The 16,047-nt window shown below is 34.7% G+C and overlaps 1 protein-coding gene across 1 annotated transcript; it reads left to right on the top strand.

Moving 5' to 3' along the window:
* Positions 1-3,258: 3,258 nt before the first annotated feature.
* Positions 3,259-16,004, top strand: LOC145586253 (mRNA-decapping enzyme subunit 2-like). The gene is made up of 8 exons (XM_081643037.1): positions 3,259-3,419; positions 4,107-4,258; positions 4,552-4,679; positions 7,644-7,739; positions 10,601-10,753; positions 11,567-11,670; positions 11,754-11,821; positions 15,533-16,004. The coding sequence occupies exons 1-8, from the start codon at positions 3,340-3,342 to the stop codon at positions 15,715-15,717; spliced, it is 966 nt and encodes a 321-aa protein (XP_081499163.1). The 5' UTR covers positions 3,259-3,339; the 3' UTR covers positions 15,718-16,004.
* The last annotated feature ends 43 nt before the right edge of the window (positions 16,005-16,047 follow it).

Genomic DNA, 16,047 nt, shown 5'->3' with positions numbered 1-16,047 from the left:
TGGAGTAAAAATAAATCTTGAACTTTTTCAAACTCAATATGTTGGTTACTACTATTGTACTCTTATGGTGTCTACTCACTTAACCTCATCCAACTTTGGACCGTCAAAGTTATAACTGCGTGAAATTGCACTAATTTTATTTGATGAAAAAGTATTAGGGAAAAGTGCGAAATTCTACCATACTCTACCCCCTTAAAAAAACGAGTTACGACCCCGTAACTCAACATACCTTAAACAACTCAAGGTACTTCTTTCTCATCTCATCTTCTGTTTCCCATGTTGCCTCTTCATACTCTTGGTTAGACCACAATACTTTCACTATCTTGTCATCTTTATTGCTTGAAATACGCGCCTTATGGTCAAGGATTTTGACCGATTTCTCCTTATAGGTCAATTTTTTTTTTTATCTAACTCTATTGTTTAGGGTTGCAAAATAAGAGATTTATCAGGAATGTATTTCCGCAATTGCAACACATGGAACATGTCATGTAACTTGATCAAGTCCATTGGCAAGGCTAGCCTATAAGCATCATTGTCTATTCTTTGCAGTATCCCATATGGTCCAATGAACTTCGAGCTTAACTTTCTCTTTTTCCCGAATCTCATTATTTCTCCTTTCATTGGAGACATTTGCAATAACACCTTGTCGCCTACTTCAAATTCTTTCTCCTTTCGTTTCAAATCTACATAGCTCTTTTTCCTATCTTAGGCTGCCTAAATCTTAGCATGACTTTCTTTTACTTGCCTTACTGTGCCTTCAATCATTTGAGGCCCAAAGACTATCGTTTCACTGATATCATTCCAATACACTTATGTCCATATAGTGCCTCAAATGGTGCCATACTAATATTAGCATGGTAGTTATTGTTGTATGAAAACTCTATTAAATTTAGGCTATCTTTTCAACCACCTTGAAAGTCAATTACACAAGCTCTCAACATGTCTTCTAAGGTTAAAATTGTCCATTGTGTTTGGCCATCAGTTGGGGGATGAAATGTTACTCATCCTTTAGTGTAGTACCAAAGCTTTCTTGGATACTTTTCCAAAACTTTGAAAGAAACCTAAAATCTCTATCAAAAACAATGTCCTTTGGAACCCCATGTAGCCTTACAGCATGCTTGATGTAAGCCTCTCTTCCACGTCTCTTTCATTAGTATAAACACCACAGACTTAGTGATCCTATCAATCACAACCCAAATAGTATCATTTCCATTCCTTTGAGTTAAGTAAACAAGTTACAAAAGCCATCGAGGTGCAATTCCACTTCTAATGGGGAATCTCGAGTGGTTTTATAGTCCATTGAGGTCTTTTGTGCTCTATCTTGACTTTCTAGCAAGTCAAGCATTTTGCCACGAATTCATCCACTTCATTCTTCATCTCAGGCCACCAATACACCTTTTTTCAAATCTAATAAAGCTTGTCCCCTCTGATCCCGGGTGTATTGAGTATAGTGTATTATGTCCTTCCATAATTTTCTTCTTTAATTCCTCATACTTTTGAGGTACACACCATCTACCTTTGTACCTCAAGCTTACACATCATGAATCTTAAAGTATTTTGCCTTTCCTTGGCTTATTTTGTCAAAAATCCTATCCAACTTGACATCTCCTTTTAGATACTCGTTGATTTCATCGAATATTGTATAATATCGTAAGTTGAATACTCAAGTTATACAATATCCATTGCACTCCACCATATTCGATGATTTCTAGATTTAACTTCCCCAATTCTATGTACAATTATTCATTGGTCACTACTAATGCCGCATTCACCCATGATTGGACTTTCGACTTAGGGCATCCGCATGCAACTACATTCGCCTTTCCTTCATGATATTGGATGTCCAAATCATAGTCTTTAAGTAATTTCAACCACCTTCGTTGATGCATATTTAAATCTCTTTACGTAAAAATGTACTTTAGACTCTTATAATCTGTAAAAATCCTGCATTTTACGTCATAAAAGGTAGTGTCTCCAAATCTTCAAAGCAAACAAAATAGAAGCCAATTCTAAGTCATGTGTACGGTAATTTGCTTCATATTGTTTCATTTGTTGAGATGCGTATGCAATCACCTTTCATTTTGCATCAATACACATACACCCCAATCCATTCTTAGGTGCGTCACTATATACATTGTAAGAATCATTGTCGTTAGGCAAAGTCAACACAATTACATAAGTGTCGTTGTTAAACGCTCCTTCAACATTTGGAATGCTTCCTTTTACTTATCACTCAAAACAAACTTACAATCCTTCTTCATTAGGGGTGTCGTGGGATTAGCTACCTTCAGAAAATCCTTAACAAACCTCCTATAATACGGAGTATCATGCTAAGCCCAAGAAACTTCTAATGTTTGACACTGTCTTGGCGTTGGCTAATCCTTCACAGCTTCAATCTTAGTTGGATCGACTTCCACTCCTTCCTTAGACACAAAGTGACCTAAGAATGCTACCTTTTCCCACCAAACCGGATCGGACCAACTAGGATTAGACCGAAAACCAAAAATTAGATTTATAAAAATCGAAGACTGGACCGATTAAGTTGGGACCGAACCCAGACCAGACCAAAAGAATCGGTCCAAAACCCGGACCGGAACTCTTTGGACCAATTTAAGATTTTCTTTAAAAAAAAATCTAAATTTTTAATAAAGTTAAGGAAAACACGAAAAAAGTAAAGGAAAAACTATATTTTAACGTCTTGTTTTGTATGTTTAGTACAAAAAAGCTTATAAAATTAAAGTTTTCTAAGCTTATTAACGATAATCTTAACCATTATTTAAGGTTTCACATATCTTTATAATAAAAAAATCGGTCTGGCCCAAGACCGGTTTTTATAGGGTTTTGATCCGGTTCGAGGTCAGTCCAATCCATTTTTTCTGTCCGGACCGATTTATAAACACCCCTAGCTGGGACAAATCTCAAGTTATTTACATGATCTTCCTTGGTCTTCAAATACACCAAAATGTCGTCAATGAAAACAACCACAAACTTGTCTAAGAATGATTTAAATACCCTATTCATTTACGCTACACATATACTCTGTAGTTACTAAGAGGCGTAAGGAGCCTTATTATACAAACTACATAGTAGTAATTATCAAAAATTGTAGGTCTCTTTGGTTTATTAGATCTAAATCTCTTTAATTCCACTAATTAAAATTTCATTTTACAATACACTTCAATTAAACCCGATCTAACTTAAAAAAAAAAAATAAAAAATCCGATTCCATTTAAATTTACCCAATAACATCCCATAAGTAAGCATCGAGCCCCTTGTTCCTCCTTCCTCGGGGATCAATTGATCAGCGACACACACAGACAGTCTCGGAGCGCCGGAGTGATGTCAGGGCTTCACAGATCTTCTAGCGCTCCATTGAAGAACGGCCTTCCTCCTCAAGAACTCCTCGATGATCTCTGCAGGTTTCCATCTTCTCTCTCCTCTTTTCCGCCATTTTTACCACCTTTAATTCTCTCTATTCTACTCAACTCAACTTGCATTGTCAATTTAATTTTTTATTTTTTGCTCTCAATTTCAGTTAATTTGTTAATTTAATTGATTTAAGTTAATTTTCTGCTTATGATGTTTAAATTCGAGCCTCTACAGCTTTCTCGACACTTTGTATAACAATAATTCGTCACTTTTTTGTTCTTCAATTTTATTTTATTTTTCTTCAATTTTTTGTTTGTATTGTGTTTGAGTTTGATTTGGGTAAGTTATCTTAAACCCTGTAAGATGATGAGAAAATGTTGATGTTGATCTACTTAATTTTGCTACTTTGTAATTCCTAATTACCTATGTGTTACAAGTAGAAGATCTAAATTGATGTATAGGCGCCACGGTTTAGTAATATATCTTAAGCTCACTCTATCTAGATAAATTGTCACGTTACTAGTTCAAATTACAGTATGAATACGAGTAACAGTTCCGGACATAACAAAAAATTCTCCTTGGGTGTCATAGTATTTCATGCTTAATTTTGGGGATTCCTATTATGCACAAATTATGCTTCTGTTTGACCATGATCAGATGACATTAGAAAATAATTCCAATATTTGTGCTGCTCTAACACCTTATTTTTCCTGTTATATTGTTTTGAAATTGTGCAGCCGCTTTGTCTTGAATGTTCCTAAGGAAGACCAACAATCTTTTGAGAGAATCCTATTTCTGGTTGAGTATGCACATTGGTTTTATGAAGATAATACAGTGGAGAAGAATCCATCGTTGAAATCATTTACTCTCAAAGAATTTACGTCTTTAAGTATCCTTTAATCATTCATATTTCATTTTCAATTGGGCGAATATCCCTTTTCCTGATTTTCCTTTTCAAAGTTGCACATGAATGCATATCTTGAACTTGCTTCCTTACGTTTTAAGAACGATTGTAAAATTTACATTTGAGATTGTGTGTGTGTGTGTGTTGGGGGGGGGGGGGGGGGTGGGGTTGTGACTTGTGTTTGATCTAAGTTGGTTAAATTGATTGTCTAGTTTTGGCATTTACTGCAAATTTTGTACTTTATGATTAAACACTTGTTTTACCTTCAATCCTTCTAGTGTTTAATAGTTGTGAGGTCTTGAAACCATATGTTCCTCATATTGATGATATATTCAAGGACTTCACTTCCTACAAGGTTCGGGTTCCTGTCACTGGAGCAATCATTTTGGACAAAGCATATGAAAGGGTAATGTCCATGAATTTTCATCTACTTTATTGGGGATCAAGTAATTTCTTTTCTTTATCATCTAGTGAAGGCATACCTTATTATCATTCTCTTTGTTTTACTTCTTGATATTTTCTCTTTACATTGTCGTATACTCGTATTGTAAGCTGAAAAAAGCTGTTACCTTGTGCTAGCACTTTTGTTGGACATCTGTGTTGGTAAGGCTTTGAGGTTTAGTGGAATCATAGACATTCGGTACCCAAATTGTAGACATTCGTGAAATGTGGAAATAAAAACTAAAAGGAATAGTTTTTTAATTTTATTTATTTGTTTGGTTTTCATTTGCATAAGTTTCAATGCAATACTGTATTATACTCGTAATAATAGTATCTCTATGTACACTTATTTTTTTTTTTTTAAAAAAGTTAAAATTATTAATCAAGATGAAACTAACTCGATCTCGCTAGACTATTTTTGAAGCATTTTTTTGGTTAAAGTATTAAATTCCATTTGCAATAGAATCTCTCTAGATTCCAAGTGGGACAAATAAAATTAGCATGGAACGCTATTCAATTCCTCTTTCTCCCATGCATTTTCAAACCTTAATAAGAATGCCATTAGGCCATCTACTTTCTTCAATCCCATCTTCTTTAATGTCATTTTGATTTCTCCCTTTTGAATCCTTCACATAAACTCCCAATAAACCATATCATGAGAAGTAAAGTACTTGTATCACTAATATGTTAGGTTCGATCTCGATTGAATAGGTTATCAAAGTAAGGTCTCCATCTATCTTTTATCTCCTTGTCGTCGGCATGAACTTTTTGGTCGATATCCTTCACACACTTTGACCTTTCCAATATTTTGCGTCTTTCAACCTCTAATACGAGCAAGTTTATAGAATCATTTTTCCCCTTCGTATTCAAGTTTGCATAAAGGTCTTGATTCACCTTTTCTCTCACAATTCATCCTAAACATTTTACATCATTCTTGTTTGTTCTTTATCGCTTGTAGCATTTCTTCATTCCACAAAGATGTATCCTAACTCGGTGGCATGCTTCCATTTTATTCTCCCAAGATTTCTTTTGCCATTTCATTTATGCCATGCTCCATTTTACTCCACATTGAATCCACATCCAAGTTAGTGCTAGTGGGATAAATTCTTGCATCGTCTATCTTTCCTACAAATTTTAGTTGGTTTTACCATCAAAGTTTCCATCACTTAATTGTAGGCTCCACTTGCGGCCTCCATCTTTTACACATCTGCGACCTCGAAAATTGAGCACCAGTAGTCTAGGGATCACCTTGTCAACGTAACTCTTCCTCAATGCATTTCTTACTAGAAAGAAATTAATTTAACATGCAGTACCCCCCTCTTATAAGTCACTAGGTGAGAGATCCTTTTCACAAACCAACTGTTCATGATACTCACAGTCATATGTCAATGCAAAATCCAAGATTTTATTTCCAACTTCATTCCTATTGTCATAACCAAAACCTCAATGAATACTGTCAAAGCCATCCCTCTTAATGCCCACATGTCCATTGAGATCACCACCAATGACCTATTCCTTACATCTGGGAACTTGTTGCACCACTTCTTTGTAGTCTTCTCAAAATTTTTGTCTTGTAGAGGCATCCAATCTTAGTAGTGGTGCATAAGCACTTGTAGTTACGACCTCATCACATATCAATATATCATATGCTTAACACTCACAATTCGATCACTCTTTCTAGACACCTCCATCACATCATCAACATATTCTCAATCAATAAGGATACCTACTCCATTCAAAGCTTATAACGCATGGAGCTACTTCCTTTGCCTTTGTCCAACCCACTTTCTTTTAGGCACATTATGTTAATTCTCCTCCTCTTCATTACCTCTACTAATTCAACCAACCTCCTGATCAAACAATAGACTTTCCAAGTCCCAAAACGCATCCTATTACCCATACTATTTCCATGGACTAGCTTCTTTACCCACATTTGTTGTCATTTGGGAACCCCTTGCATACTTAACACCACCCTTGGGAGCTGGGATGGTGTGTCGCTTGTGGGCGATGACCTAACAACTCTTGCATATTTTTCATTAGACCCTCTGCAGCTCGTTGTTGACTAGGGAACGCCTCCACGATATCCAAATTTCAATTCATGTCCGTAAGATGTGACTAAGTTTTACGTTGATGCCACAGACCTACCGTAACTCTCCTCCTTTTTTCCGGGCTTGAGACCGGCAATGAATAGTGGCATTCACTAGCGCTGAATACTTATAACTTCTATATTAGTTAAAATTGTAAAATGAGGATTCTATACACAACTGATAAATGGTGGTAATATCTTCATTGTGTTAACATTTTCCACATTGAAGTGGTGATATGGAGCATCTGTAATGCATTAGGTTTATGGGAAGGGGTATATAGGTAGGTCAATTAACTAGAATGTTGAGGAGGAAGAAAAGAAAGTTAATTGCTCCACCCCATATACTTGAAGCATTGCAAGATCATATAATGTATAGAAACAAACCTGATCTTCCTACGTTTTCTTATTTTGCTGGGTTTTTTTTTTTTTTTTTTTTTTTTTTTTTTTTTTTTTTTTTTCTTGCATAGACCTTTAGCTATTATGCTCACCCGGTCACCCCCATCCCATCGGGAGACTTCTGTTTAGGATTTTGATCTGAATATTCTTTTTCATTGATTTTCTTTTTGCATTTTTATTCTCTTTTCTTCTATGTTGAGTTGATTTATATCTGGAATCATTGAGCTCTGAGTTACTTATCATGTTTTTTGTGTAATGCCAAAAACTAGGTAAAATATTATTAATAAATAGTGTGGTGATTGATTTAAGCCACACCAAAACTTTGTTAATCAATATTGCCTTTTGCATATTAGATTTATCGTGCACTAAGTGCTATCCCTTTTACAAATATGGTACTCATATGCTACGTAGATATTATTGGTTTAAAGAACATTTTATTTTTTGCAGTGCTTGCTGGTTAAAGGGTGGAAAGGAACTAGCTGGAGTTTTCCACGTGGTAAAAAGAACAAGGATGAGGAAGATCATGCATGTGCCATCAGAGAAGTACAATCTTTTTTTTTTTTCTTAGCATCTCTCTCTCTCTTCAGTTGTGCGTTTAATGTGGATAATTCTAAAAAATTACCCTGTTGTATGTTTGTTGCTTATATAATGTCCATTATATTTATGAGACCGATATTTAAAGGGTTTTGTAAGTAATCATCATTTTGGAAAGGATTAGAACTTGCTAATATTTAGAAAACAATTCTATGATTTTTGTGAAAGATTTACTGTGCGACATTTATCATAGGCTGTCGTGTACCACAGGGACTCTAGAATCTATTATTAAGGACATTATGCATGTTGGTTATTTAGAAACTGATATTTGATGAAACACTTGAGTCATATTTTAGTGACTCTAAATGTTAATCTCTAATTTCACAACAAGACAACACGATTGAGCAAAAAATTATTTACAAGTCTTATTTGTAAATTTTATTTATTACACTTAAGTAGAATGTTAAGTAAGGCTCCATAATATCTGACTTATTTTGTTTGAACTTATCTCAAGTTATTTGAACTTAAATTACTCAAACTTATATTATTTAAACTTATGGCAGTAACAGAATTTATTTGCGAGCGTATTTGAACTTAATTTGACAAGAAAAAAAAAAAAACCTAAAACAGCTTGTCTAAACTTATTTGAACTTGTTTTTTCTGAACTTATTTGTATCAGTAACGTATATATATGAACTGATCTAACTTTTTTGTGTGAATTATGTCAAAATAAATTGAACAGAGTGGGGTTTTAGACTCTACCAACTTCTCAAATACGTTGTCACAATCTTTAGGTGCTGTCTTTGTAACTCTGTGACCACCACTACGATGTTGATAATGACACCAGTTTATTTATATTTTCCTATGCTGCCTTTTGATTAAACATTACTTGCACCACTTACTTTGTGATTCTTTAGATATCCGTTGTTGAGTGACCACAATTGTTTATTACTTGATGTGGTGGCTTCACATAATCGTATCATGGATGTAGTTCTGTTGTTGTGACTCAATAATTCTTTTATGTCCTCAAACATCCTTTCTTAGGTCATAACTTAGGTTTTTCTCCTCTCCTTAACTGGTAGTTAGCTGCTTGTATCTATATTTTATTCTGAACTTGGTACAATGCAAAATAAAAGTAATTTACCTATATTATAGACCATATTAACATAACTAGAGCCAGCGCTCTTCAGTATGGAATGATGTAGCATCCGGAAACTTCTCATGTGAAGCAATTGATACAGGCTCTGTGTTTTTTAACCCTTCCTCATTGTACGGTCTTTTATTCACGGATACGTTCCTCATGGGCTTCATGGCCATTGGAAGCTAAAATCTTGTTCCAAGAAGTTTTTTTCATTCTCTAAGGTGTCCTTTGTTCTAGAAGGGGGAGTGTTTAGTGCGTAGGAAATCTCTTAGGTCCTGTTCTCATCACCTTATTTTTGTTGAATTGAAATTATTTGTACTAATATTCAATTATTTTTGCTGACATTAAATTTAGTGAATTAAAATTATTTTTACTGATTCTCTATTAGTTTTTTTTTTTTTTTTTTTTTTCCTTTAAAGTTACTGATTTTTATTGAACAGAAATTATTTTTACTAACTGAAATGAACTTATTTTTTCTGCATTGAAACTACTTTTAGAGGTGAAGAGAGTAGGGCCTTATCCATACAAGTTTAAATTACTATTCTTTTAAATTTGGGAAGTCTTCATTAGGCACCACTTTCACAGGCTATATCGTGATCAATTGGCATTGAAAGGAAGTTGATTTCCAATTGAAGTTTTTCCTTTTTAATTTCAGCTCACTTGGATCTAGCTGTTGAAAGGAATGAGGGGGGATGAAGGGAAAAGAAGGGACAAGCCCTGATAGTGAGTTAGTGACTGGGTATCTTTCTTGAGGTGAAGGATAAAAGAGGTGATTTAACACATTTATGTTAATATTATTCTGTTGTCAATCATGTTTTCGACGTCTGAGGAAGAGAACTCCATTCAAGTGAACTTTAGTGTAGCTTAGAGGCTTAGAGCTTCTCACTGCAATATTATGAGCTGATTACAAACTTTAGTTGGGTATAGCAGGGGTAGAGAGGAGGATTATCAATATATGCATATCAGTGATCTCAAAAACCAATTTCCCATTTTGGTGTAATTTTCAGCTGCATTTTCTGAAAAAGAAAATAGATATCATTATGTAATTTATCTCTTTCTTGCTTAGAATTGCTCATTGATAATTTGATATTAACTCACTTTATAAGTATTTTTAGGGGGTGGATTGGAGAGGTGGGGAATCTGCAATAATAAAATGATAACAATTCATAGATTTTCTATATAACTCATGATTCCCAATTCATTAGCTAAGCTTTGGGGAGTGGGGGTAGTGGTACTGGTCTTCCTCAGTCCTGAAAATGCTTTGTCCCTTCTTTTAATCCCAAGCACTCTCTTCTTGTAGTTGGAAAATATATTTATTAGCTGAGGGCAGTCCAGTAATTTGCTTACACTTGCCAATAATTGGCTAAGAGCAGTTACTTAGTAGCTGTGTGCCTCAAGTTTGTGGTTTCATCTACCTTTTACTTATCTATTATGAACAAGGAAATATTTTGTAAATTTGGGTTCTTCACATCTTGTTCCATGACATCTAAGAAAAATGACTTTGTGATGAATATTTGTTACCATTTGCTTAATTTTGTCTCATCTGCCATGGCTCTGATCCAGGTATAAAAAAAATGGGGAACTAATAGTATAGAACATGGAAGTTAAAGCGGGATTTTCTGTTTGTGGGGTGGAGGGTGAAGAAAATGTGCTTTTTTTTGGTTTTTTGTTTGACTCTTGGTTGTGCGGGTTTTGATTTATTGGATCATTGTTTCTATAATGACTACAGGTTTTGGAGGAAACAGGATTTGACGTCTCTGAACTTCTTGACAAAGATGAGTACCTTGAGGTAATATTTGGGCAGCAGAGGGTCCGCCTTTATATAATTTCTGGTGTTAGTGATGACACCTCCTTTGCTCCACAGACCAAAAAGGAGATCAGTGTAAGAGTTTGTTTTCCTCCTTTTTAAATTCTTTTTTGGAGATACTCCGTAATTTCTTTCATGATTTTGTAGTCATACTCCCCTCCATTAAAGTGTCACATGTCCGTGACATGCTGGAATGTTGGAAATCCTAGTATCCCACTGGTACTTGAGATGAAACGAAGAATTCAGTTAACATAGGACACATTATACATTCATACAATCCTTATACTGCAGAATAATATGTCACTCTACCTCCCCTCCCCCCCAGACCACTCAAAACAACCTATATTTGCAGGAGGAGTGTGGAAGAGTATATTTTTTCTGGAGTTACCTGTTTTTGTACTTTAGGTGGTTTTGTATTTAGATTCTCTTTCTATCATACTATTGATTTTGATGATTGGAATTTGAAATACTGCTATAAAATAATATCAAACCGAGGTAGTATAAAGAAGTCAAAATTTGATTTGTTTAGTATAAACAAATTTTGATATCCAGCACTTGTTCCTTAATTTTTTTTCTTTCTCTCTTTCCCCGGTTCCCCCTTTTTCTTTTAATACCTTTCTCTCCATTTTTGATTAGTTTTATCTTTGGTTTCTCTTTGTTTAATCTACATGTGACCTTTTCGTACTCTGAGATGGAATAAACCTCCCCATATTCCATTTTAAGCCCCTCGTGTGTGTAATTTTTATATATTAAAGTTACTTTGTCTAATAGTCATTCTTATTATATCACAGACCAGTCTTCCACAAGAACTACTCTTTCTTTAGTTTTAGGAAGTCTAATGTTTGCGGAGAATATTCATACACTAACATTAATGTTTTCTGTGCTCAGGAAATTGCATGGCATAGACTAGATGATCTCCAACCCGCTAGTGATGAAGTTATATCACGTAGTGTCACAGGCCTTAAGCTTTACATGGTTACTCCATTTTTAAAGTGAGTTTATTTAACAGACCTTTTGTTTGTTCAGGTCTTTGTCATGTATGTCTTATGTCCCAGTGAGTTTTTGTACTTTTCAGATCATTAAAGACATGGATTGCAAAGCATGCGCCTGCAACTGTTTCAAAATCTGATGCATCTCGCAGAGGTTTATCTTTATTTATTCTATTTATTTATATTATCCTTGGCTGTTCAATATCTATCAAACATATACTAGTCGTTTGACCTGAACACTTATGACTTGGAATTGAACACTAACCTAATAAGTAATAACCTTATGGTTAAAGTTGAAAAAGTTAAAATCACTCCAACTTACAAGTTTTTGCTATTTTGACTTGAAATTCATTTTTCCTTGACTGATTTAATTGTTTATGATATTGTATTCGAATTCCATGTATACTTTTTCGTAAAACATGATATATTCCTGTATGAACCATTTTGTATGTGATTTGCAACAAATGTAATCTACTTCAAATGATTCAAGCCTTATTGCAAATTATATGCTTACATAAACAATGGTGGAAAAAAGAATGTGATTAGGTGACCCAAAATGACACGACCCAAATCCAATTCAAATGACCTATCTGCCTCCTGCATTTTCTATGAACGATTGAACAAATCTTATGCAGTGCACGCTCAGCTAGAGCATGTCCATTGTGCTGAAAAGTTGTACTCCGTAGTTTACAGAGAAAGAAAGGTCTGCTGCACCCCAAAATTGGTCAGTATATTTATTTAACATTGGTTATACCAGTGTTGGTATAAATATAACTTCAAGTGTCTTGTCACTTTGTCGCATCAAGTTTGGAGATGGGGACTCTTTAAATTGGACATGAATCGGAAACATGATAAAGTTTTAAAGGACATTTTGCTCGTGCCATAATTTAATAGGAATTTACTTGGGGTGGCTTTTGTATAATTCTTACTAGGATTATTTCATTTCTTTAGTTGGTAATGTCATGTTACTTGCGAGTTATTGTTACCTTTCTTTCACTATCTTGAACATATTGTGCCACTTCACTTTGCAACTTAAAAGAAATAGAGGAAGTGTATGTCAAGCGAATGCGCAAGTGGATTTCACATGATTGAATAAATTAATGAAAGGAGAAACATATATTGTTAAAAAAAAAAAAGCATACACCCCAAAGAAGGGAGAACCTGAAGTGCCATAGTGGCAAAAGTATATTAGTATTGTCAATTTGTTTTTATTTATCAAGGGACGGGGCTTCCGTTTTTATATTCTTAACTTGTATTAGTTGGTTAGGTTGCTGATAAATGATAATAACTATTGAAAAGAAAATTAATAATTTACTTATTAATTGTGTAATTATTAACATATCGAAGCATTTTACTAATAGTTACTCCCTCCGTCCTTTTATTAGATTCCTATTTCTAGCATTTATTCCTCACTTGATAGAGAGAATTAGGAATCTAATTAAGGGACGGAGGGAGTACTCAATACTAAATACAACCTAGTCATGCTATGGTAGCTGTGGTTCATATTATGTTCAAAGTATGCTTCTTAAACCGAAGAAGTGCAATGTTTTTGTAAAAAAAAAAAAAAAAAAAAAAAAAAAAAAAAAAAAAAAAATGCCGCGTTGGCTGTGATTTTTTTCCATTACATTCAGCGCAAACTATTGGGTGCGTCCTCCCGCATCCAACAGTTTGTGCGTCCCATACTATTTTGACTTCTCTTTCTCTCTCCTTCTCTTCCCTTCTCTTTCTCCCTCTTCTAGCTGCTCCTCTTTGTTTCTAGATCTAAAGTAAAATCAGAAATTCATATTAATTGAATAAACAATTATATTAATCCAAAAGGGGTGAAATTTTCAGAAAAATAAGAAAAAAGGTCGTATTTCATAGTTTCGAAAATTTCAGAAAAAATCAGAAAAATCAAAATTGATGATGGAGGTGGAGGCGCTCGTTGCCTTGGTGCGACCTGTGGTTCGTGATTTGCGTTGGGCTTGGGTTCGGTGGTTTTGACTTAAGGTAGAGGTGGTTGGTGAGGGCGGCCTCGTTGCTTGCTTATGCTGCTTTGGTTTTTGTCATCGGAATTTAGTGGACGATTTAGACCAGATGATCCTTGCCCCATTGTTGTGGGTTTTATGAGTGCTTTTGCAGTGAGAGAGGAGAGTGATTGAATTGCATTTGTTGGAAAAGAAAGGAATATTGGAGAGATTAAATTGCATTTGTTGGAAAAGAAAGGAATATTGAAGAGAAAGTGGGGGTACAGTTTTCAGGTGCAACTTTGGGAATTATGAGAAGCGTGTATTATTGCTTTGCACGTTGGATTTTGGACTTTGGTTTCTTGAGGAGGGACATATCAGCCATGGATAAAAATGTATTAGTCAATAAAATGGATATATCATCTAACAAAAGATATATATCAGTTAACAAGAGTATTATATAAGCCAAAAGGTACTTAACAACTAAGAGACGGAACATATCATCCTACAAAAGAAGCATATCAGCCAACTAAAGGATGAAATCAGCAAACAAAACCAAAATAATTAACATATAAACTAATAAATGTCTGATATCAGCCAAGAGACGAAACATATCAGCTAACAAATAATACATATAAGCCAACAAGAGGAGTATATTAGCCAACAAAAGATATATATAAGCTAACAAGAGGAGTATATGAGCCAACAAAAGATACATATAAGCCAACAAAAAGAGTATATCAACCAATAAAAGATACATGTAAGCCAACAAGAGTAGTATATCAGCCAACAAAAAATACATATATACCAATAGATGGAACATATCAGCCAACAAATAAAGTGTATCAGCTAACAAAAGCAACAGGTAAGCCAACAAAATAAACCTATCAGCCAACAAAATAATAAAACAGATAAGTGAACAATTAAAATTTATATATATATATATATATATATATATATATATATATATATATATATATATATATGTATATATATATATATATATATCAGCCAACTAAAGAAACATATAAGCCAAATTATGTCTGATATCAGCCAACAAAAGGAAAAAAAAAACAAACATATCAGCCAACAAAAGAAATATATTAGCCAACAAATGAAACATATCAGCCAACACATGAAACATATAAGCTAACGAGTAAAATATATCAGCCAACCCTCTCGCACCAAACAGTTCGTGCGTCCGTACGCACGCAATACCTTCTCTACATTCAGGACAAGCTGCTCCCACAATTTCGCTTTCACTGGAAATCTGGTCCTTGTTTTCTCTGTATATATCAGCCTATATGTATAAAACGGTTTTGGTGAGATGCACCAAAAGATGTAGCTTGAGGCACGCAGCTTTTATTTTTTCAGTATTTTTTATCCGCTTTTTATTAAGTTCGCCTGACTTCAACGGGGCATACTGTGGCACACCTAAGGCGCAGGGCATTCCCTATTGACCCCCTATCGCCTTGGTGCATCTTGATCCTTTCTTTATGTTGGTTTATACACCAAGAATCACCTCTTATCATCATATCTGGCCTAAACTGACTCTTTACCATTATACATATATGAAGAATCACCCCTTTTTCCAATTTCAAGACTTTGGTAAAGTATACACAATTCTTTCTCATTATATTGCTGGAAAAATAGGAGGGGTTTCTGGTGACATTTACTAAAGCCTCATGGCACTGTCCAGTTGACTTTATGAAATATAACTGTAAAATGTGTTTTTGTTTGGATTCTTGGGGCACCTGTAATTGTTTAGTGTCTTGCTTTTTTCTCTTGCTTCCTGATTGCTTTTTAAAGCTCAGTTTGGATTATAGGTAGTAGGTAATCAATCATATGTGAAGTGTGCTTGTTGATGTTCCTGTTTGCCTCATGCTTTTTATCTGTATGACTTTGTTGATACATCACAGGACTTAGTGTTTGGAAGGCGAAAAATAACTCTGGGGGAAGCAGCTCAGCCATGGTTGAAATCCAGCAGCCTAAGATTGCACCTGATACTCATGTTACTGAAAAAGGCCCAGGCAAGACCCTTAGAAATTTTAGTTTTGATATGTCATCAATCTTTCGAGCTATGGAATCAGGATTTTCTGCGTAAATGCTCTGCTTGATGCTAATTCCAGAAGGCTGTCTCACAGTTTCTGCAACAATGATAATCAAGTTTAGTACTGCACATGAATTAGCCAAGGTAGTTCTGCTTCTGTACATTGTATTTGTCAGGAGTTTCAGGTTCTAGGTACTTGTACATTATGTACAGAATTCCTTCAAAGTAAAGGCCGCTGCTGCCCATTATGTTAATCCTTGCTTCTAGCTAAATGTCATTTTACCATGTGCCTTGAATATGTATAAGCTATTCATGGTAAATAGAATGGATTATTGTTCCTACTTATTCTACTCGAGTATTCCAGATTTTCTTATCCTTTAAAGG

This window comes from Chenopodium album, chromosome 16, assembly GCF_948465745.1.
Source record: "Chenopodium album chromosome 16, dcCheAlbu1.1, whole genome shotgun sequence".
In the NCBI taxonomy this organism is placed as follows: domain Eukaryota; kingdom Viridiplantae; phylum Streptophyta; class Magnoliopsida; order Caryophyllales; family Amaranthaceae; genus Chenopodium; species Chenopodium album.
This window is presented reverse-complemented; position numbering and strand designations above follow the sequence as displayed.